Source organism: Festucalex cinctus, chromosome 2 (assembly GCF_051991245.1).
Source record: "Festucalex cinctus isolate MCC-2025b chromosome 2, RoL_Fcin_1.0, whole genome shotgun sequence".
In the NCBI taxonomy this organism is placed as follows: domain Eukaryota; kingdom Metazoa; phylum Chordata; class Actinopteri; order Syngnathiformes; family Syngnathidae; genus Festucalex; species Festucalex cinctus.
In genome coordinates this window covers 23,130,455-23,155,423 of record NC_135412.1, presented here as the reverse complement: position 1 = coordinate 23,155,423, position 24,969 = coordinate 23,130,455, and the positions used below count along the sequence as shown (strand labels likewise).

The following is a 24,969-nucleotide window of genomic DNA, read 5'->3' as shown; positions in this document are numbered from 1 at the left end:
TGCAAACATTGTAACTTGCCCGCAAGCAATCATGCAGACAAACAAAAGGCAAGCAAGAAGCCAACAACCCGCTGAGCTCCAAGTGGAAGCAAGAAGCATGACAAAAAAAAAAAAGAAAAAAAGAAGAAGTCTGTTGTTCTATTTTTACAGCAAGAGAGCCAAAGAACTGCATAATGCATGACGGCTCAACGCGGCGCTGAAGACTTGGTCGTCCACCACAAGGCCAGGTTGGCTTTCCGAGTCCAAAATTCTTATTCGTGTGCACGCAGCCAGGCTTTCACCACGTCCACTTCTGGCTGTGCTCTTCTTCGCTTAGCAACTGACTGGAAGAAGTGTTTCCAAGCGAGACAAGTGATTCGACTTGTTTGGATCAAAAATAACTATTCATTTATTCCTCCCACTTCTGCCAAAAAAAAAGACAAGCAAATTACTATACTCCACTAGAATCCAAATTGCATTCAAGGATACTAAATGATATAAAAGAATCTCTCACACAACAAATTGCAATTTAGGATGGCAACATTCCTCACAGGAGCTGAGACGTCGCTCCAAGTTGCATCCAACCCGATGCGGATGCTTCCCTGCAACCACTAAGCGTGATTAGGCTTTAATTACAGTGTGACACATTCCCTATAATTGCAACTATCCAAGCGCTCCGAATCAAAAAGGCCCCTCCCCCCCCTGCTCGCTAAAACCTCCCGTTTGCTTGTTGATGTAAATGGTCTCTTCTTGATGAAATGTTGTCTCAGACATTTATCCAAAAATACTGGATGAATCTTAACTCTTGCCGCCATTTTCACTGAAGCAAACCCCTTTGCTACTGGATTTGGACTAATTTTTGCAAGACCCACAGAATATTGTGTTCTATCGCTATAAAAACATGGAACCGACCAAAAGAAAGATTAAAGTGACTTCTTTCATCAGGCAAAAAAAAAAGTATGTTTCTATCGGTATCATTATTCGTTTACTCTGCTGCCACCTGCTGGCCGTTTGTGTAATAGCTACAATTTCTTCAACCGTTCTTTGCAGTTGAGAGGCTGCATCAAAGCCTTCTTTATGCTCAAGCATAAAAAACAACAATGTATAAATACGTCTGGACATTTAATACATTTAAAATAGAACGTATTTATATGTTTTTGGGAGCAAATGATAAGATAATGAGAGGATGTGAGAAGTGTGTGACATTTGGGGCTCAATTTACTTTTTTTGCACTTTAAATTTCAATTTTAGTTAATTTCTTCAAACAATCTGTCAGGTTTACCTGTTTGACATCTATTAAACAAGACACAAAAAGGAGAGAAGACACTCAGTTCAGGGCTTGCGAGTAGAGGAACTGGCTGATACAATTCACTTCTGCACTCTCTGATGATTCCTCTCCTCACCCTCTCTATTTATTTGGTTTTCCACGCCCCTAGTTACATGGGTGTTCCAACCCTAAAAATGCAAATGCAAGGCATAGTTGGAACACAGTGTACTTGTTTGTCTATGTGAGTGGAAGATTGCTGAGTACATGTGTGGTCAAGTTTGCAATCATTTTTTACCAGAAAACAGGCGACCTCAGCAGACTGGCTCAAACCATTCTGCTGCATTAGATGTTGTGGTTCTTGTGCTTCTTGAGTCATCTTCAAATAGCCAGGCTATGTGAATGTGAGTGGGATCTGTTCCCAAAGCATTCTTCATTGCTAGCAGAAGCAGTTCATCATTGCAGCAAATGTATGATAACTTATTATTTACAATTATTCCTACACAATCCTTTCTGTTATCTGGATTTGATGTGTGACGTGTACATGTACAGGGCTTTCCTTTGTGGTTATGTTGTTGAAATCATTGCTTTCACGCCAAATGTATCATATTAAATACAAGTCATTTTGAGCCCTCTATTTCATGAGCATATTTTTTTTTCCATTAAAGCACGTCGTATGATTTCTTTTTTATTTTAATCCCTTCATACTAACTCTATTGAGCAAAAGAAAGAAAGAAAAAAAGAAAGAAAGAAAGAAAGAAAGAAAGAAAGAAAGAAAGAAAGAAAGAAAGAAAGAAAGAAAGAAAGAAAGAAAGAAAGAAAGAAAGAAAGAAAGTGACTGGACGAATACATGCAAGATGAATTCACATGTAAAACGGAAGAAATGGTGTTCCACAGGGTTCAGTGCTGGGGCCTCTGCCGTTTTCTATCTATCTGCTGCTGTGATGGTACATAGTATGGTTTCTTTATTATTTTAATTCCTTCATACTAACTCTATTGAGAAAAAAAAAACAAAGAAAGAAAGAAAGAAAGAAAGAAAGAATGAAAGAAGCCAGACAAATACGTGCAAGATGAATTCACATGTAAAATGGAAGAAATGGTGTTCCACATGGTTCAATCCTGGGGCCTCTGCCGTTTTCATTCTATCTGCTGCCACTTATTGGTTCCATCTCAAAGGGAATTGACTTGACTTATTTAGCCATTTTCATCAATAAAAAGTTCATATTTTGTCTAGAATTAATTTGATATCGTCATTATTTTTCACGTATTATTAACTCATTCCCTGCCTTTGACAAGTATACTTGTCAATTATATATTTATTTTGAATGGGGAGAGATGGGGCACAATCTGATGATGCGCCACTGTAAATTTCAAACTTGAAAACAACTGTACTGATGCACAACCACCAGTAGATGACATCATTGCCCCTTTTTAGATTATATGAAATCAAGACAGTTTGCGAGTCCATTGGCGTAATGGCTGTATTTTGTGCAACCTCCATTTTTCTACTGTCGATTATAAAAGAATGGGACAAAGCAGAAAGGAGGGAGTCTATTCTGCCATTTGGTAGATTTGGTTTATGTATAACTATTTAGCATAATATTGGGTGGGTATTGAAAATTTTACTGATACTGATTCCGATACCCAGCTTTGCGGTATCGGCCAATACCGATACCATACCGATACTTAAGGTGTTTTTCCTCAACATGAAAATGCTGTCCTGCCATTGGTTCAGAGCTTTCAAGGGCCAATAGGATATCTTAGATCAGCATGCAGTGAACATGTCACATATCAGTGAATGTTGTGCACGAGCAAGACACAAGATGCTGCATCTAAAATCCTATATTAGCCTTGGAATTAATGGTATTGGCATGTCACTGGTGGGTACTCATCAATACCGATACCACTGTTTTAATGCAGTATCGGCCGATACCAGTATCGGTATCGGAACAACACTAATATTCACTTTCTCCTTCTTAAAGTGGCTCAATGAGTCACGTATCCCTTTTAAGAAAACAGTGGTAGTGGTTTGAAAGTATTCTATAAATATCGAGATAAGTGATGGCAATCATCAGCGTCCAAACTGCATGATTTGCATTGCAAAGTTGAGCAATTCTGGAGAGCCAGATTTGGATGAAAAGGCCTCTCTCCCTGTGCATTTTTTTTCACCGGCAAACTCTAAACCAAAGGAGTAGGCAAGCCGGGTCCTCGAGAACCGCTGTCCTGCCTGTTTTCCATGTCTCCCTCCACCAACACAGCTGACTCACATTATCAGCTCATCTGCAAGCTCGGTAAAAGCCTGATAACGATCCAATTCATCAAATCAGCTGTGACATGGAAGACAGGAAGGACTCTCGAGGACCAGGGTTCCCTACCCCTTGCTCTATGCTTGGAATTTGAAGAAGAAAAAAAAAAAAATCACATTTTATTTTTCTATAAAGAAGGTTTCAGTGAACACGCATAGGAAACTGGTGGATTTCGCCACACTCCAACAAGGTTAAGAATCACTGGTAGTAGATTGACATTTTAGGTCTCACAAATGGTTTCAAGCTTCTTGATGAGTGTGAACGTTTCAATTAGAGAGTATTAAATTAAACAAAAAAAAAAAAAGGGTGGGTGGGGGAGAAATAAATGTCCCCCTCTTTGCCAGACCCGTGGAGAATTAATACACTGCATACGACCATTTAGCAGGGAGTAATTACTCCCTAATTAGCCATTACTTATTCGATTAGCTTTTTATCAGCTGGTCATGGCCAAAAAGCAAGAACAGCGGAGAAGCCTTCTCACCTGCTTACAGATGTGATTACTCAGCCTTAATTCCTGTGAAGGATGGAATCACAAATCATGAAGCAAAGAGAGCAATAGATCCTTCTAGTATGACGTCACGTTGAAGTTCGCCCCTTGCGGCGGAGGGCGTCAATGCGAGTGAATTAGAAAACAATCAGCGTGACCTAGAATATCTATTCAAACAGTTGATAAATCAGCGAGCAACGCTACGGTGAACTTGTGCGCGGCCGACGCGCCGATGCTCTAATGGCTCAAAGAGAGATCATGAGAGCATTCTTTCAGCTGCCGGCAGCGATTCTAAACCAGGCGGAAGACAGTGAGGAGTGAAAGACGAGCGCGAAACTCCGACGCAACTGCTTTGCACCCACAAAAAGTACGAGGATATGCTCAGATCATTTTATATCAGGCAGTTTTTGTCTTTTTCATATCCAGTGGATCACAACATTAACCTCTGATTATAAATTTGAGGCAGACATGATTAAGTTCGCATAGTGAAACAATCACTCATACTTTTTTGCATGAGTATTCAAGTAATTTTGAACAAAAAGTTAACAATTTAACACAATTATCAAAACACTAACTCGGTTTTGATCTCTGCTGAGGAATGTGTTGTAAAGGTGCGCTCTGTTTGTTAGCAGCTAGCAAGCTAAGATAGCTCGAACATATACAGCAAGACGAGTATATCCGGACACAAACGATTTCATGAATAACAATTTACACCATGAAAGTCATGATCGACGTACTGTTTTAAGCAAAAACAACATACCTTAAGCTTCACTTCCACCTCCATTTTTTGTAGCTAGCCGCTAGCTGCTAGCGGCTCCAAACGGCTGGTTTCAATGATTCGCAGTAATGTAGTGTCCTACTCGGGACGTTTTTTTTTGTTTTTTTTTACACTTGACTTATTTCCCACCTTTTAACGAAAACTCTCGCCGAAAATCAAGCTCTCTACATTCATTTGTTATGGGAGGCTTGCCCTCCGGGAGGCGGAGCGGGGGCTAAACAGTGACATCAGCTGGAAGGGTCTATTCAAGGACAGACTGAATTCAATTGAGGTCTCACTTTGGGTGCAACTGCAACGACACGTCAGCGATGGAGCCCAAATACACTCTCGGGCGCTCATTGTTGACAAAAAGGGCTGATTCCGCGATTCAGTTAATCTTGATAAGACGTCATTGGAGATGCAATGTGAAAAATGTGACGGACAATTTTGTCAATGAACAGACCAGCCAGGAAGCTCGACTACTCCATGCCAAATTGTGTCTACCATTTATTACACATAATTACATTCTTAAATAAATACAAAACAAACAAACAAACAAACAAACAGTTCCTTGCATAGAGATATTACAATACCAATTTAAAAAAATGAATTATGAAACAAACCGGTAACAAAAATAAAGCTTTCTCATTTTTTCCATAATAAAGAACATTATCATACTCATACGTCGTAATATACAAATGATAAATTTTGAAACACTTTATACAGTCGAAAGAAAAGGGAGAAAGACAACGCAGGAAGAACGGAGGACGTGTGTCACGGTTGAAAGGGAGGAGGGAGGGGGCAACAAGAGGGACGGCTGCTGGTAGAAAAAAAAAAAAAAAGTGATTTCAAATTCAAAAGATCAGCGATGCTGCAGCCTGCACATTCATACCGATCCACACGCGTGCGCGCGTGCTTGAATGTACGTGCACACGTTGGTGTATAAAACAGTTACTGTACAGAGATGCAGTGGTCGTGATGTCATGTGTGCACAAGCGGACAGAAAACATCAGATATGTTGCCGGTTTTTTTCTTCTTCTTCTCCAAAATAGAGTGCAAATACAGACAAAAAAATAAAAATAAAAAAAACCACACAGGCACATCATAGACAATCATTCAGTAAAGTGAAGCACAAAAAATAAAAGTATAAAAAAAGTAAACATTCACATTTGAACTGCGAGTTTTCCAGCGCACACTTTCGAAGAAGGAGTCGAGTCGGCGTCCAAACAAATCTCGTATTTGGGATATTTTGCTGCTCCGGTCCAGGCTTGACCACGATGAGCATTGAAAACAAACCAAAGCCATGTTTCCACACAGAGTATCGAAACACATACGTAAGAGCTGCCATTGACGGTGCAAATCAATTTTATTCATTTTGACCCAAGACTTGTTGCGAGCTCAGAGCTGATCCGGTGCCTTACGTACTTTCCTAAAAGTGAAATAAGAGAAGCATCTCTAGTCCCATTTCTTAAATAGAGATTGTGTCAAGGATCCCAGCTGGCGTAGCCTCCATTTGTCCACGCCGCCTGGATAAAAGGCAGCGCTGGCGTCTGGGATTCCGCAGTCAGCACCAAGAAGACTTTTGTCCTCGTATGTTGATGTCTCATTCTGTTTTGAGGAGTCGAAAGGGCAGTTATCTTTTGCTGAGTGTGCACATCTGATCAGTGTGTAGATCTCCCCCCGTTGACCCTCCGTTGCGCTGCCCCAATCAAATCCGCTCTCCTGACCCTCCGTGACGGTCGAACGGAAACAAACATGTGACGTAAGTCACCAGGCGTGACTTCCTAGTTTAAGCATCGATGTGGTTTTCAAAGGTGTGCTTTGCACAAGGAGTGACTGGAACGTTGTTGTTATTTTCAACTGCATGTTCACAGATACATGAGAGCAGTGGTTCTTAACCCGGGTCCGATCGAACCCCCGGGATTCGGAGGAGGTCAAGAAACACACCCGACTCGTTTAGCCATCATTGTCTCTTGCTCGGCCTACTTGTGGCTGTTGAGATGGTACATCGTGTGATTTATTTATGACAGCGGTACCTCGGAGTTTGACCGTAATTCCTTCCAGTGAAGTGTTCAAAATCCGATTTGTCCGACCTCTAAAAGATTTTTTTTTAGGAAATAATGTAAATGCAAATAATCCGCTCCCAAGCTCCAAAAACAAAAAAAAATATCATTTTTAATTTCTAATTTAATTTAATTTTTAGTTATGTAAACACATGCGCTTGCACAGTATTTAAACAATAAATATATATATATATATATATATATATATATATATATATATATATATATATATATATATATATATATATACCTTAGCTTTTTTATTGTGGTCTGATTGCATCAGTGGATGAAAAATGCACCCACAAATGTGTTGTAATTTCCTCATTATTTTTATGTTAATGTTTGCTTTAGTTCAATGTATTTTAAACTGGGCATATTGTTAGACTACTAAAGGGTCCTGCGTCTGCTGTTTAACATCAGGCACATTGTTGAACAGCTAAGTTGGGGGGGTCCTCATGCCAGTATTTACGGAAGTAGTCATGGTCGTTACACCGGCGCGATTATCTCCTTCCTTAAATCGACTGCGGTTCATCCCACTTTCTGTTTTTCTTTGCAGCCACTGGTGCTGTTGTCTTTTGTTGGGGCTCCTGGCAAAGAAAATTGTCGTGGAAAAATCAGAATGCGCTCGCAAACGTCAGAGGGAGCACCTCCGGGCGTGTTCACTCTCTGGCTCAACTGTTGTGAGGTGTGCATTCGCCATTCGGCATCGCTGGGCTCGGCTTGGCTACCTGTTCAAGGTATGTTCGGCTTTGCTTGGGTGTTCGTACTCTGAGAATGAGGTCAAACTCCGGGGCATTTTTTCTTTTTTTTCTCAGATTTTTTTGGTCGTACTGTAGTCGTATTTGTACGTGTTCTGAGACGTTCAAACTCCAAGGTTCCACTGTATTTAATTATTATTATTATTATTATTATTATTATTATTATTATTGTAATCCTTTCATACTAAGCAAGTTGAGCAAGAAAAGAAAGTGGTCAGACGATTTCACATGCATGACGGAATGTATGGCGTTCCACAGGGTTCAGTTGTGGAGCCTCTGCTGTTTTCATTCTCTCGCCTGCCCCTGGGTTCCAGTTTAAGAAAACAGTGGTACTCTTCTGTTCATTTTGTGGACCAGTAAACCATATGCTATGTGTTGAATTTGAAAATAAAAAAAAGGTTTGGTGAATGCGCATAGGAACCGGATGGGGTTCTGTCCTTCCAACAAGGTTAAGGACCACTGCATTCGAGATACATTCACATTGATCTGCCAGCCAAGTGATTGGATTTGTCCTCCTTTGAGTCGATGAATCGGCACGGTGTCCCAGAAGATGCATAGGGCCTGATTTACTGGAAAAATTGCATTGAGAACACAACTTGGCTAAAAATCGGAACAGTTCTGCATGGCGAGCAACATGGTGGCTGTTCCGATGCCGATCACCCGCGAGATCGAGCTCACTTCCGGCATCCGCTCTTTTTATTTGGCTGCAGAGTTCTTCAGAGTGGCCTTCTGAACAAATACGAGATCTTTGCTTACAAACAATAGAACCTTTACAGTTTACGTACATGTCTGATGTGCCGTTACAGTCAACAAGCTGTTTTGACTTGTGCATGGGGTCCAAAGCTCCTCCCACTCTGACAAACCAACCGACTGGGGCTTTTCTTTTGAACAAAAGGCTTGTGCATTCGTTCCATCTGGAAATCGGGTTGGGGTAGGAGAGGACAAGTCCCAACGGATGATTTCGTCTGGATGAGCTCAATCACAAGCTCCAATTTTCAAGTTCAAACAAGCATACCCTCGAAGCAGATTTAAAAACGGATCCAGTTTGGAAGCATGTGAGCTCAAATGGAAAACTGGTGCGATTTGACTGCCATTGAACAGAAAGTCGACGGGAAGCCAGCAAGTTGCTGTTGAGCTCAAAGAGGACCAAATATAATTGCTAAATTGTGGGGCAATGCTGCTTGTGGACTGAACGCAAGAGCTGCCAACTAAAAGTCCCACTCGAGGAGGCCGAATGGAATTGCCAAAGCGTGGCGCATCTGCCTCTGCTCCGCAACTCCGACATTTGACATTCGTCCCAGATCCTTGGTGATCATTTCTTCTGCAAGTGATGTTTCCCTCTCTGCTGCCTCCACTCCCCTTCTGACGTGTCTTGTGCTCCTCAGATGTGCCTCTTCATGTGCAGCGCCAAATGATCCGACCGTGAGAAACACCTGCAAACGACAGAGGGGGGAAACGCTCCGTTAGATGACAAAGTCGGCTACCGCCGTGGAAAGAGGGTTGTTTTGTCGATGCTGAAGCGAGCGCTGCGCCGCGGGTGTTCATGCAATTAGCGCTCATGTAACTAATTCATAATCAGCATTTCCAGTTGCAGCTCCGAATGAATTATGCCACCAGCAACAGCTGACTCTACACGGAGCTGCAAAAAACACAAACGGTTACTACCCCCCTAACCCTAACCCTTACATTTTGGAGAGTACATTTCACTCTAAACACAATCTATTTGGTTCCACTTTAACAGAGTAAAATTTACACTCGGAAGAGAGTAAAATACAGTAAATTTTACTCAAACGGTTACTACCCACTAACCCTTAAATTTTTTAAATTTTAAACTAATCGGAATCTATTTGGTCCACTCTAAACAGTCAAATTTACACTTGGAAGAGAGCAAAATATTCAGAGTAAATGTTACTCAAACAGTTACTACCCCCAACTAACCCTAACCCTAAAAGTTTGGAGAGTACATTTCACTCTAAACACAATCTACTTGGTCCCACTCTAAAACAGAGTAAAATTTACACTTGGAAGAGAGTAAAATATTCAAAGTAAATTTTACTCAAACGGTTACTAACCCCCTACTAACCTTAACCCTAACCTTTACATTTTGTAGAGTAAATTTTACTCTAAACACAATCTATTTGGTCCCACTCTAAACAAAGTCAAATTTACACTTGGAAGAGAGTAAAATATTCAGAGTAAATTTTACTCCAACAGTTACTGGCTGGGGGAGATGATTGGTTGACAAGCACAGGTGCAAACAACACCTAACGAGCAAGACAGGACACAAACCTAAAGCATGATACACAAATCATAACAGTCGAACAAAATCGACTTTCAAATTGAAGTGATATAAGCGGGTGGAAATGTTTATATTCCCACCACAATGGCCTCAAATTAGAATGATCATGCTGGTGTTTGAATTATGCATGCACATGTGCCCAAGTAATGCTACATTAGAAGGAGGGGGGTTTGGGGGGCAAATGTAGCTTCCTTTGACGTAATTACAGGCTGTACGATCTTGTGATTACTGTTTAAGGAAACATGTCAGACAGGAGGAGTGTTGTTCATGCTGCTGCCATGATTCTATTCAGGACTACAAATAAATGTGGTAATTGCAAAATTGTTGGCGTCATGTATTCTCTTATGGCCCAATTTTATCACATTTGCAGCATTGGCACAATACCAGAATTGTTTTGGTGCACGCAAACACATACAGCTCTGGAAAAAAAGAAAAAAAAGAAAGAAAAGACAAATGATCGTCTTATGCCAACAAAACTTCATTAAGATGCAAAGAAACTCAAGTCGTTCATGTCTTTTTCTGTAAATGTTGATATGATTGCAGCACAAGCCCAGCAAACCGCATTGGATCCAGAAGTCAATTCTTGATTTATTTCATCTTGCAGTCGTCTCTTCAATATTCCTCAAATATCTAATTTCTGTACATTGAAATGAATCTTACAGAAGGTTAGAATCTTCCGCAACCTCTAAAGTCGATTGCCCCGAGACGAAGTATATCCCGAGCAGAGGTCAAAGGGCTGTAAACGCACAACACCAAGTAAGACGCCAACATTTGGTGACCTCACAAGATCTCAGTTCAGTCCGCATCAAACGACGACATTTGAGTGTGTTTTGCTTTTACGTAGCTCGTTTAGCTAGCGGTTGTGGCTAAAACTAAACTGTGGCAGGGTTTTTACTTTCTGGACCTGGATTTGACACCTCTGGTTATGAAGTTGTCCAAGTTTGGAATTTTTTTTTGCATTGAGAGCTCAAACTTACCTGCGTGGGGGAAGAAACAAACAAACAAAAATAAACAAAAAGAGCAATCCAGTGTTTTTGAATTCTGACATTTAAAAGAAAAAAAAATAGCTCAGAATAAATTAGGGTTAGGTTTAGGGTTAGGGTTAACTTACCCATGGTAGAAGTCCCAGAAATAATGTGCTCAAAAGCATATCGATGTGACAACAGGCAAATGTAGCTATTGTTTACAAATAGGACTCTACATAAACGCTTGTTCTTGGGTGAACTAAACTCTCCAGCGTGAACCACACGTCATCTTGTGGTCTGTCGGGAGCAGATTTCCGGACACGTAACGCACGTGGTGTGAATTGCAGTCCGTGTGGAAGCCGTACGGAAAACGCTCCGCGTCCGTTCCGTAGTCAGTGTAAATTGGGCGTTAGAAGTTCGAGTTTTTTTTTTTTTTTTTGACGATTTACACCAATCCACATCAAAGTGATAAGACACTTAAATCCAAAGATTTTGGGGCACCTCAGATTGCTTTATTTCAGCAAGGCAAACTATCAGGATGAATCCGTGTTTGGCTGAGGGGCGGAGTTTAACTGATGAGCCACCCAGCCATTCTTTTTACTGTCACACCTGCAAGCATGATGTGTGTGTGTGTGTGTTACTGTCTTCTGCCATCAGACAGCACAGCAAAACACACGGGGTGAACGAAAGGCCCCGGAGACACTCAACTCGTGTAGGTTCATCTCGACAGATGGCAACGTATGAGTCACAACTCGGGGGCACCGCACCAGCTGGCACACTGCGGGGCTCACCCCCCCACCCCCAAACACCGCTTCCCCTCCCTCGCCTCCATTTTCCAGCCTGTCTTCTCCTTTTCCCCCTCTTCCTTCATCTCAGCATGATCGGCGCTTGGGCCCGAGGGGTCGCGGCGCCATGCGACACATGACAGAGACCAGCCCGAATTAGGGAGCACCTGCGGGGGAGTGGGGATCGTGCGCACATGCGAGGGGGAGATGGATGGGGAATTGGGGGAGGCTATACTGTATTTACAGTGCGTCCAGCTGAGGCCTGCCAGATGCTCGGATGGCCATGAGACGCTCATCAACGCGAGCAAGCTAGCAGGTAAGGCACAAATGGTATGGTGGAGACATTTCTCTCAAAATTATTCGCACAAATAAATTTTTCACGTTTCTGAGAGCCACAAATGCATCCGTGATTTTCACGTATGTTTTAATTTTGTGTGTGAATTTTCCACAACTTGTGTGCGTTTGTGGATCGTCGCGCACGAGCATTTATTTTGGAGACAAACACCACGCTGTTTCGAGGTAGTCACACGCACAAGTCCTCGGATATTCACACGTGTCTTAAGCCTGGTACGCATATAAGGATTTTTCACATCTTAAAAGATGTTTTATCTTTGTCAGATGCCACACATAAAGATAAAAAATTGGGCATTTAACAGCTTTGGTCGTATTATGTGTGAGGTGCGCAGATAATCTCATCACAGCTCCCTCACATACATAAAGATTATCATCTCAACACTGGTCAAGATTCCAGCCCTCCGTGAGAGACCTCTCGCGTGATTATACGTGATCTAATCAAAACCGGAAGGGGAAAAAAAACAACTGAAACGTCTTTTTCAGTTAGGGCGCTTCTTGATTGGCTACATTCCGTTTGACGTCACAGTTGGTGGCGCAGGCGCACCTATTGTAAATATTGAACATGATCATTATTTAAGATTGTTGGCCCTGACTGGTTTTGGACACAATTATCGGGACAAATCCACTCTTAACACATCTCACATATAAAGATAATCTTATAAGATAATCTTATAAAACAAAAGTTTGTCGGGTGTTTGACGTCCTTGGTCGAAAAGGGGCAATAACGGGACAAAAACAGCCCGATTCTCTTTATGTGTGAACCAGGCCTTAGGGCTGTTCTTCCTCCGTACACAGGGAGGCAGTGTTGCTCGTTGAACAGGAACGTTTCTCGTTTAAAATTGGAAATTGAAAAACAGAAAACAAGCCGATATATGATCCTCTATTATATGTTGATTTCACACAAGTCGGGAAACAAATTAGTTTGTTTCAATTGAGCTTGTTTTGCCTTCACTCGAAATTTTCTTCTTCTACTCCACTAAAGCAGCAGCGACCAAAGAGGTAACAGTCAAAGAAGAATATCTTTCGAATGGAGTCAAAACAAGCTCAAGGGAAACAAACTAAGGTCGCATTTTGTTTCCCAACTTGTGTAAAATAAACACATAACGGAAGGTCGGATAAAGACTCGATTTCTGTTTTTCAATTTCCAGTTTTAAACGGGAAACGGCTCGTTGCCGTTCAGTGGAGACAGCGACACTGCCTCCCCGTGGACGGAGGAGGAACGGACCTTAGACATGTGAATAACTGAGGACTTGTGTGTGAATATCGCGAAACAGCGTGATGTTTGTCTGAAAAATAAATGTGCATGCGCGACGATCCACAAATGCACGTTCAACAACTCGCAAGCATAACGGACTAGGGTAGGATTAGACTAGAAGTTTTCAACTTCTTCCTAATCCCTTTTGAACATGTAAACTGTGACTAATGATGATTGTATAAGGTTCGCCTTTTCTTTTCTTTTACATTTTTTATTTTTTTCTGCTACTTGTTTATATCTTCAATAAACAAATCAAACAAACAAATAAGTCATGGAAAATGCAACATATGTGAAAATTGCGGATATATTTGTGGATCTGAAAAACGTGACCATTACGGACGTATTTGTGGATCTCAAAAACGCAAATTAATATGTATGAATAATTTTGAGACAAATCTCTCCCCATACCATGTTGTGGTAAAAAAAAAAAAAACATTTCCCAGCCTGCTATTTGCTGATACTGATTATGCACAACGGCCTATTTTACATCATATTTACAGCATATGCACATCATTCTGTTGACTAGACACACCTAACCACGCGTTTACGTTTCAATATAGTGGCTGACACTGATATATGGGTCAATATGGCCCCATAAAAACCATCTTTATGATGCTGCAGATGCTTTACAACGCTCTCAGATTTATACTGGTGGAAGCAACAAGATCACAAAAATGACCTTTTCATCCCAGCAGACAAAATTGCCGTGAGATCCCTGAGGTGTCAGCAAGGGTCGCGTCACAGACACGGGCTTGTAATTAAAACAGGGCCAAAGATTTTTCTGTCACAGTCTGATCTTTTTATAGCAAATAATGGCCTCGGAATGCTTGATGGTTTCGCCAGCCAGGCTGCAAATTAACATTTTGCTGGTGTTTCATTATTAAAGAGGGGCCGCGGTGACTAATTAAGGTGGGGGAGTCCGCAGCAAATGACGTCACCATCACCAGAGCAGCACCGCTTGAATAATATTGTGTTTTGTGGAAGAATATGCAGAGATGGAAAAAGCTTCACTGCGGGGCCCCCCAATCCATCTGCCAAAGAATTAAATATTTAGACACTGAAATATCGTGTGGAGCAAACTGCTTCGCTGGTCAGTTTGCTCTGCTCAAGGACGCAGCAGTCACAAAATGTTCTGGGGGGGAAGTGGGTCAGCTCCAGGTTGTATTTACAGAAACATACTGACCTGTATTTCGTGTCACTCTCAACTCAAGCGCGATCATACAAAATAATGAGAGAGAGAAGAAAAAAGGGAGGTTTGAGTTGACAAACCTGTCGCAGTGGTTGCACTTGAAAGGTTTGGCGCCGGTGTGTTTGCGGTAGTGCCTCGTCAGCTCGTCGCTCCGGGCGAATCGCCATTCGCAGCCCTCCCACGAGCACTTGTATGGCTTCTCACCTGCGCGGGGGATGAAAACACCTGTTTCGTCAACAGTCACACATTCAGCAAAGACATTGACTTCATCCTCACTGATTATGTCCCAATGGCCGTGCGATCATGCTGAACATACAAAAGACGAGTGGAGAAAATTGGGGAAGATGAATCAATTAGAATCACCAACGGCCAAACGGAATGAAAATGCTCCATATAAACATTTCAATCGGAATGAAAAGGCTGAATCTGAATGGAGTTTCATTGGTAATCACAGGGGTGGTATATTCCGTTCGTCAATCCGAACGAGCGTCATGCACACACTTCATTACGAATAGCTGCATCCGGCATGCGCGTGCTCGGTCCCGACGTAAATGTGTCATGACGTCATCATTTCCACCCACAGAGTTTGTCTGAGAGCGGAGAACTTGTTTTTAAGTACCGTATTTTCCGCACTATAAGGCGCACCTTCAATGAATGACATATCGTAAAACTTTTTCCATATATAAGGCGCACCGCATTATAAGGCGCGCCTTCAATGAATGACATATTTTAAAATGTTTTCCATATAAAGTCCCTAAAGTAGAGGCTGGGGTTACGTTATGCATCCATTAGATGGTGCTGCGCTAAAGGGAATGTCAACAAAACAGTCAGCTTGGTCAGTCAAACTTTATTAATAGATTACAAACCAGCTTTCTGACATCTCCATTCACTCTCAAAATGAATAAACAGCTGTTTTATTATTTTCTCTGAGGTAAAGTATTAGTATTAGCTAGCGATCCAAGATGGCGGGATCTTCTGCGCCTGCGCGTCACCGATCGTGCAGGGTCACCGATAGCGTCTTGACAGCGAGACCTGTTGCGGCTCAATATTGATCCATATATAAGGCGCATTGGATTATAAGGCGCATGGCCTTATTTTGAAAAAATTGAAGGCTTTTAGGTGCGCCTTATAGTGCGGAAAATGTGGTACTTGAAATGTGTTTTTAAATCAAGCTGTTGCTTCGATAAAAGTATTTACGTTATCACAACGACTGTGCTAAATGACGAATGAACTCCATCTTGATAAATCATGTGATCGATGTCCGTGCGTCCCGCAGCTGCTTTGGGGCTGATCCGATTAAACGGGGGAGCATATAAACGGCAGATCGGAATGGATCACGTCACATGTAAACAGGTGACCAGAGATCTTCATTCGGAATTATTTGAATCAGAATGACTAAAAAGTCTCCATGTAAACCCGGCTATTGATACTAAGAGGTTGCCTTCATCCTGGTCTGATCACCTGCCAATCGCAGGACAATTCTGCATCTTCTGTTTCAGAAAGGGAGGTAAGTGAACCCAGAGGATAAGCGGTAACTCTAGCCTGTTTGATAAAAAGAGGACATTTAAGCTCTTGGTCAGTTACCATAGAAACATTGCCCATGAATTTAACCTGCTCGGTAATAGATTTTTCACAATGAACCTCGAGGTTTTATCTGTCTCCGCCTCCTTTCAACCACACACAACAATTCATTTCCTCATTCATAAAATCCGCTGCAGCGACTCTTTGCATAAATACGCCAATAGTCTATAGCGGAAAGTCCCTTTTGTCACCAACATGGCATGTGCTTTTGAAAATGACGACGTCCATGATGATTTGCAAACACAGCAATGGCCACCATGCCGAAACCACTGCAGTACTGGGCCCAGAACGAGGACATGTATTCCTGGCCAAGTTAAAAAAAAAAAATAAAAAATAAAAAAAATGTTACCTGGCTGTCCCAGCAACAATCACACAGGCAGCGAGAGAGGATTTTCATACCATCACGTGACAGTGAGCGAGCTCTTCATCCAGCACGTTTTCCAAGCTTTAGTGTTCTGTCGACTAGTCGACGATAACTTTCATGACCTCAGTGTCGTTTTCACAAAAATCTCAAGTCGCACAAACCCCAGAAACACTTAGAACAGAAGCTCTGCTTCAGTCGGCTGTGGTCAGCGAAGCCTCGGGAGAAACCATGTCTGACTGCGTTGCCTAGCAATGAGGCCAAGAGAGGAGGAGGAGGCGTGCATGTTGACGCGGGGCGCATGCAACATGAGGAGGCAGCAGTCGGTGCAGCTGGCTGGATCCGGCAAACGGCACGCTGCCACGCCACCGGCCAATTACCGGGCATGCCGGCAGAGCATGGAGGCAGTTGCCTAGCAACGCTAACTGTCGAGATGCACAGAGCAATGGGGGGAGGGATGGTGGGAGGTGGTGCGGAAGGAAGGAGGAAGGGGGTGGGGGGCATTAAGAGACCAGAGCCTGCAGCAATAATAACCACTCAGCTACTGAGTCCTCCAACGATATGATGCCCCCCGTTGCCTGGTAACGCAATCCCCCCCCCACCTTTTCCTTCTCGAGATACCCTCGCCAAACAGACAAGTAGACTCGCCTCCTTACACAACAACACGCTGCTTCCATTCAGTGGAGGCTGAGTGTCACTGAAAAAATGGAGATCAGCGATCTAATCCAGCAGATTAGCTCAAACTCGTCATCGTAATCAGATTATGCTCTTGTTACTTTTGAAAAACATGCCACGGCTTATGTTGTGGATCTTTTCCTTTCATTAAAATGATTATAAAACCTCTGTGTCAACCACGGTTCAGATATGTCCAACCCCAAAATGCTTTTCACAATAATCAAATCAAATAAGAAATGATACATTCACATCCGTAATCTGATAACTGGGTGTTTCCTGAGTCACGGTAATCGTATCATGTGTCATCTGTTACTTCTGAACGTTCCCTCACACACACACACACACACACATTGGGAATGCACTCCAGCCTCTCAGGTGCCAGTGTTGACTTTAATTGCATTTCCTCCATTAACCGGAGCCAGTGCCGGGCATTTGGGTCTCGGAGGTCATTAGAGTGGCTCACCGAGAGAGCAACCCGCATTCCAGTCTTTGATATGAGAGAGCAGTGTGGGGTTGGGGGGCCGCTGCGTGAAGCGAGGAAGATTAGAGATGGGGGGGGTGGAGTTATATTAAAGAGAGCCTTGGGGTCAGATCGAATATTCATGCGTATGAAAAGACAACTTAAATTGCTTCAAAATTAGTAAAACTGACTGCATGTTTGCATCTTTCAGTTCGTGATGGCTTTCCGCTAGACACTGGCAGTGACCGTGGATATAATGACGGGAGTGTAACCGTGACAACCAGAAGCTTTGGGCTTGCACAGTTTACTTCCACTTTCCAAAATGTCACTACTCAAAAACAGCCACATGGCATGCTTACATATCAGTGTTGACCTGAGTAAGTGATGGATGTTTGAATTTAATGTATCCTAAAAGTGTGAAATTACAGTCAAGCAGCTGCCACAGGAGTGAGAAAAAAAACAGTTCAAGTATTTTTGTAACGAGAGACACAGGAGAAAAGAGAAGAATGTGATGAAGGATGTAGAACGAGCGGCGGAGGAAGAATACTGCGAGTTTTAGCTCTTCCCTCACCCTGCTCCCTATCTAATTGTACCACTCCTTATCTGTCATAAGCCTATTCACAAAAAGCTCTACAGGGCACCGCTATTCCATGCCCACCCGTCTAATTCCAGATTAAATCGTCGCCTTTTCTCCGCCAGTAATTTATGGAAATAACAAGTAAGAAAAAGAGGATTTGAGTAATGACATCTTTAAAGTTGTCAGGATAATAGTGCAGTGGCTGGGGGGGAGCCTGTTGTACAGCTGTTGCTGCACAAAAAAAAAGGATCCTTCCCTTGTATCCTTCTTGTTTGACTCTTGGCTTACCTTCTGAATACATCACTCTTCCACTACAATGTCACTAAGACGTTTGATTGATGTGCTGGTTGATCTTAAAATTCTCCTACTGTCTTGTAGTGGGTCAACATGAATATCTCGAAATTGCACACCATCCATCCATCCATCCATCCCCATCCAGCAGTCATTCACCTATTCATCTGGCCATTATACCATCCATCCATCCATCCATCCATCCATCCATCCAGCAATCATTCACCCATTCATCTGGCCCTTATCCCGTCCAACCATCCATCCATCCATCCATCCATCTGGCCATTCTCCCATCCATCCATCGATCCAACCATCTATCCATCCATCCATTCATCCAGCCAGCCAGCCAGCAATCATTCACCTATTCATCTGGCCATTATACCATCCATCCATCCATCCATCCATCCATCTAGCAATCATTCACCCATTCATCTGGCCCTTATCCCATCCAACCATCCATCCATCCATCCATCCATCCATCTGGCCATTCTCCCATCCATCCATCAATCCAACCATCTATCCATCCATCCAGCCAGCCAGCCAGCAATCATTCATCCATTCATCTGGCCATTATCCCATCCATCCATCCATCCATCCATCCATCCATCCAGCAATCATTCAACAAATTCACCTGGCCATTATCCCATCCAACCATCCAACCATCCAAACATCCATCCATCTATCCATCCATCCATTCATCCAGCCAGCCAGCCAGCAATCATTCATCCATTCATCTGGCCATTATCCCATCCATCCATCCATCCATCCATCCAGCAATCATTCACCCATTCACCTGGCCATTATCCCATCCAACCATCCAACCATCCAAACATCCATCCATCTATCCATCCATCCATCCATCCATCCATCCATCCATCCATCCATCCATCCATCCATCCATCCGGCCATTATCCCATCCATCCACCCATTCATTCAGCAATCATTCACCCATTCACCTGGCCATTATCCCATCCATCCATCCATCCATCCATCCATCCATCCATCCATCCATCCATCCATCCATCCATCCATCCATCCATCCATCCATCCATCCATCCATCCATCGCTTAACACATACACTGCCAGCCCAGCAAAAATGCATTGCATCATTTGACTTCTTTTTCCGTCAAAGGCAGTGAATGAGTTAAAGGGCTTGTGAAGCCCTTTGAGATTCTTTTGTAATTAAGGCTATAAAAATAAACTTGACTTGAGTTATCCGGGGTCAGGTTGTGGGGGCATCAGCTTTAGCAGCGAAGCCCAGACTCCCCTCTCCCCAGCCACTTCAACCAGCTTCTCCAGCGGGATCCCAAGGCGTTTCCAGGCCAGCCACGAGACATCGTCTCCCCAGCGCGTCCTGGGTCGTCCCCAGGGTCTCCCCTGGTGGGACATGCCCGGAATACCTCTCCATGGAGACATCTAAACCAGATGCCCGAGCCACCTCAACTGGCTCTTCTCAACGTGGAGGAGAAGCGGCTCAACCGAGTCCCTCCCGATGACCGAGCTTCTCACCCTATCTCTAAGGGAGAGCCCGGACACCCTGCGGAGGAAACGCATTTTGGCCGCTTGTATCCGGGATCAAGCGGCCAGAATTGCACACATGACTGTTTAATTTTTTTTTTCTGTCATTTCCACCCACTTGGACGGAGAAAATAGCTCACAGGTGAAATCAGTGACTATATGTCCTACCTCTGTGATGTGCCTCATAGAAAGTTGAGTCCCACCTTGAGAGTCCTTTTGCCCTTTGTTAAACACGGTACAGACAAGCCAACTTTACTCATAAGCGTTCGAGCACAAACATGTACGTTGCACAGCCTCGGTAGTCGTGTAGCGGGGTGCGGATTCATTGAGCGTGTAATTGCTCTCCACTAACACCTAAATTCACTCCACTGGGTTCACCAGGAGTCTCCTGCTGCGCATTTTTTGACCCTTTAGGGCAGTGGTTCTTGTCACCCTGGGATCTGCAGTTTCCTATTGCCGCTAAGTCGCAACCAGCAACGTTTGTTCAGAAATAGCCTTTAATAATTATATTTTCAAACAAGACTCCTGCTGCATACATGTTCAATGTATCTTTCAGAGGCTCTTAAGAGACTGAGGCTGAGCATGACAAATGTATGTCCAAAATTGAATATGGTTGAGTAAAATTAAATGCCACAATTTCAGAAAATATGGCCCAAAATTTCACTTGTGTCTTGACACTGATATTTCTCTTTAAGTTTGTCTTCCTTTTAGGATAAAAACCATGACAGTTTCAACAGTCTGTAATGTTATGCAATAGAAATACCGCTTAGAATGTGAGAGGCTGGGTTAAAAGTTACATTTTTCATTTTCAGTCTTCTTCAAAAGCAGTACAGCCACGGAGGACTCACCAAACATTTGTTTCCAATCGAAAGCCGGATGAAACTGGCAGTCCAAGTGGACGGTAAACATCCGGGTGACTTTCACTCTGCTAGGCTAAGCTACATGTTGTGTGCTAAGCATGCTTTAGCCCACATTAGGAGTTGCTACCTCCCACCGCCACACCCCCACACGGAATAACATGAAACCGGACGTGCTGAGGATTTGATTGCCGCAGTATTTGGGATCGAAAACGGTCTTTTTCTTGACCATTACTTCAGCAAATTCCCATTGAAATGAGAGAAGGCTTTCATTTTACGCACGGGATACATCATCACGATCACGTGACCAGGAACATGCCGTTTCACACGGTACATTCGTACTTTGATCCTTAATCGGTTTAAAAGAAAATTCAGGGAATAAGATGCCAGATATATTTGCACAATTATTCTTTGTACATAATGCCAAATCCAATACTGGAAAATGATTAGTAAGTGTTGTATCTCTTTTAATATTTCACTGTACAGAGTCCTCAGTTAACGACAGAGTTCTGCTCCTATTGCAGCATCATAACCTAAATTTGTAAGTGGAAAGTGGAAAAGTGCCATAGTCTATAACTGACCTACACTAACGCAGAAATAATTTCATAATGACCAAATACACCAATTGGGGGCCTACTCATGTTAGACAAACAAACTGAAGAGTCGACGTTCAACCTTTTAGATTCTCCTTTGTTCAGTTCATTGGATTAGTTATCACTCTGCGATGATGTTGCATTATTTATTTAACTGAAACGGCTCCATCCCATATACACAACTTAGAGTGGAATCATAAGCCATATCCTGATTTGGAGCGATGGCTTTGCCCTAACACACAACAGTAAGCGCCAACATGCCATGACCTGCCGCCATAACTGTTATGCCTGCAACATATTTGACGTTTCCGGATGATTACAGCCCCAGCAAATGGTGGCCAGTCACTGACCTAGACCTGCAGGATGCTTCAGTGGGGGAAGAAGGGGCAGTGGGATTTTGTGAGTGTTGGAAATAAAGCTGGGAATGGCAGGCGGCCTATCCAGGTCAATCCATCCATCACTGAGCAGTTACTCAGACGGAGGACAGCTCCCCGACAAGGGTCTGAGTGCTTTGGGATGGAGATGGAGGAGTGAGAGAGTTATGGCATCAGGACCCTCCCCCTTCACTCTCGTCAACAACCTTGCCACTGGAGACCAGGTTCAGGTAGGAAGAAAAGTGGTATTACTTCTTCACTATAACTGCAAGTTTCCATTTCATACTTTAGCTCATTCTTGATTTACAATGAAAACATTAAAATATTACAGATGTGATGTTTGAGTAACGGAAGTGGTATGAATAGCCAATGGAAATATCTTCAGGCTAATCCGAGTTCTCACCTGTGTGTGTCCTCTGATGGGCCTTTAGGTGGGAACTCTTGGTGTAAACCTTCCTGCAGCCATTGAACTGACAGCGGTGGATCCTCTTCTTGTTCTCCGGCAGCTCCCCGAGTACGCACGGTACTCCCTCGTCTTCCTCCTTCACCTGCACGGGGAACGGGTGCGCCGCCGCCGCCGCCACCAGCCGGGCGGCGCTAAGCCCCACCTTCCTGGCCACCAACTTGAGGGTGAGCGTCCCGTCGGCAGACGCCGTTAGGGATGGGTTGGGTTTCACCAGGTGCCGGCCCAGTTCCGGCGAGGAGGGGGGCGTCAGGGAGGTGACTGCGCTTAGCTGGGCATGGTGAACGCCTTCCATCCCTTCTGCGGGTTCCGGTACCTTTGGTTCCGTTTTTATCGAAGTAGCGGAGGGTAAGTTCTTCCGTATGGGGCAGAGTAGCACTGTCGGTGGGCTGGGGGGCTCATGTACGCCCGGGAGGAGAGCGTCAGCTAGCTCTTCCTCGCCATCCTCCTTCAGGTAAGCCGGGGTCAGGAGTCCATCCAAGTCACGGTCGAAGAGCTCCGACAGGCGTTTTGGCTCCGTCTGCAGATAACGCTCCAACTCCAGGCAGGTCTGCAAGAGATAAAAACAGAAGGCTCACTCTCCAATCCGACTTCATAAACATCCATTTTTGGATACTAGGGATGCTAGCGATGTAACACGAATTTCAACTTAAGTCGAATTTCCCCATTAAAGTCAATATTTACATCAAAATAATTTACATTAAAAAAAATCTAAAATACAATAAAATAAAATAAAAAATATAAGATGTTGTACAACGCCCAGAATTGTCCCTGTGTGCTTGTGGTGTGAATGGTTGTTCGTTTCTATGTGCCCTGTGATTGGCTGGCAACCAATTCAGGGTGTACCCTGCCTACTGCCCAAAGCCGGCTGAGATAGGCTCCAGCACCCCCGCGACCCTTGTGAGGAATAAGCGGTTAGGAAAAATTAATGAATGGATGGAAAGATGCTGTCCGACTGAAGCTCAAGTCTTTGCCGATGTTTGTCGTCGTCGCCTCTCTGCAATTTATTTTTTATTTTATTTTTTAAAGATGTCTGGCTTCGTTTCAATGCTAATTGCTTTTCGTTTGGCTGGTCCAACATTGATAGAAGACGTAGCTTTCTTCTTTGGGGCCATGATGTGGAAAAAAGTGGGCGAAAAAGCCAAAGATACTCCCTCAAGTGCACAAGCGCTAGCACTAGCTAAGGGCTAAATAGCAGACAAGGTGAAAACAATGCGGCAAAAATGGTGGACGAGGAGCCGAAAATGGCGGACTGGGCCAAAATGGCGGACCGGGCATAACCGTTGTAAAGTCGAAAAGTTCCTACGAATATTGGCTCCGTTCACAAGCATATTACGTTCCCCTTCATCTGAGCATTAGCGTGGATTTTAAACGTAGAAGGGCCAAAACATGCCTTGTGACAATGAAATTGCACTATAAAACTAGCCACCAGAACGTGTTAGAATTGCACAAATTGAAATCAACCTGACTTTTTTTTTTTAAAAACAGATGTGCTGCTTTTAATTTAACATGACATAACAGCAACAATATATTGTGGTAGTTTTAATGTTACGATATCACGATATTGCCATTATCGTTACATCCCTATTGGATACGCCATTGTGGCCACTCCACTCACTCGGGTGTCCCAAAAATCACTCGCACGCGCAACCAGAAATCTGCAACAGTGATTACGCACTGATTGATTGCGAGCGCAATTGGAAACGTCCTAAATTGCGTAGAGTTTTTCTCAAACAAACATTTCATTGAGCCGTGACAAACACACACGCGTCAGCTTCTCGCAAGCAAATATCGGAAGATTTATTCCTCTGTATTTATGGTCGACGTCTTCCCAATTACTCCCCGCACCTCATCATCGAGGCCAAACAAAAGCGCCCTGATTTGTGCACACGGGCGTCCTGAGGAGCCTCTTACTTGACGGCACGCTGTCAAGCTTGGAGGAGGCGAGCTAGCCAGGGACCGAGGCGTCCAATGTCCAAGGATAAAGCTATTATGTGCGGGCAGACGGCGCCAGTTTGATCCCAGGGATCGTTGCTCGTGTTTTGCTTGTAGCCGCTAACCTGTTTTGACAGCTAAGATGGAGGCGAGCGGCTCTGGCGGGTGCGCACGACTCCCCGCTTCATTTGTGTGTAAATAGGCACTGACACGCAGACTAGCTGCTCCCATTATCAGAAATAAGGTTGTACAGACTGAACACATCAGAGATATTTACACCCCCCCACCTCAGCCCCTCCCCCGCCAACTCCTCCTCCTTCCCTCCTTGTTTGCACCTTCTAAAAATAAAATCACACATTTCTCTTCTTTTTTGGAGGGGGAGGGTGGGGCCTGTTGCTAAGGGAATGTGTCTTCCAGGAACAAAAGAGTATCTTTTTTTTTTTTTTGTATTGTTTGCAATGTTGACACCATTTGCATACTGACATCAAATTAAAAGCCACTGAAGACCACCCACCTCCTCCCCGTGTCACACGCCGACATGATTTCTTTCTCACTGTGGAGGATTTAGAAAATAACTGGGTTGCACGATCAGGGATGCACGATAATGCTATTTTCAACCGATACCGATAAACCAGTAATTTACAATAACCGATAAGTAAGCCAATAATTGTTTGCAAAATTATCTTGAATACAAATGTACTTTCAAGTCCTACTATAAGTCTAAAGTACAACTACATTGATACATTGTGTAAAGCACCATGAAGCTGAATTTAATTGATATGTACCACAACAGATGCCCCAACATGGTTATTTCTATCGACTG

The 24,969-nt window shown here is 43.4% G+C and overlaps 1 protein-coding gene across 1 annotated transcript in view; it reads right to left on the bottom strand.

Annotated features, from left to right (window-relative positions):
- Positions 1-7,096: 7,096 nt before the first annotated feature.
- LOC144014187 (Krueppel-like factor 7) overlaps positions 7,097-24,969 on the bottom strand; it is a 50,315-nt gene continuing 32,442 nt past the window's right edge. Inside the window, exons 2-4 of the mRNA XM_077513790.1 lie at positions 22,152-22,761; positions 14,542-14,665; positions 7,097-9,047 (exon numbers count right to left, since the gene is read on the bottom strand). Of these exons, the coding sequence (XP_077369916.1) occupies positions 8,996-9,047; positions 14,542-14,665; positions 22,152-22,761 (786 nt within the window). The 3' untranslated portion in view covers positions 7,097-8,995. The remainder of the gene's footprint in view (positions 9,048-14,541; positions 14,666-22,151; positions 22,762-24,969) is intronic.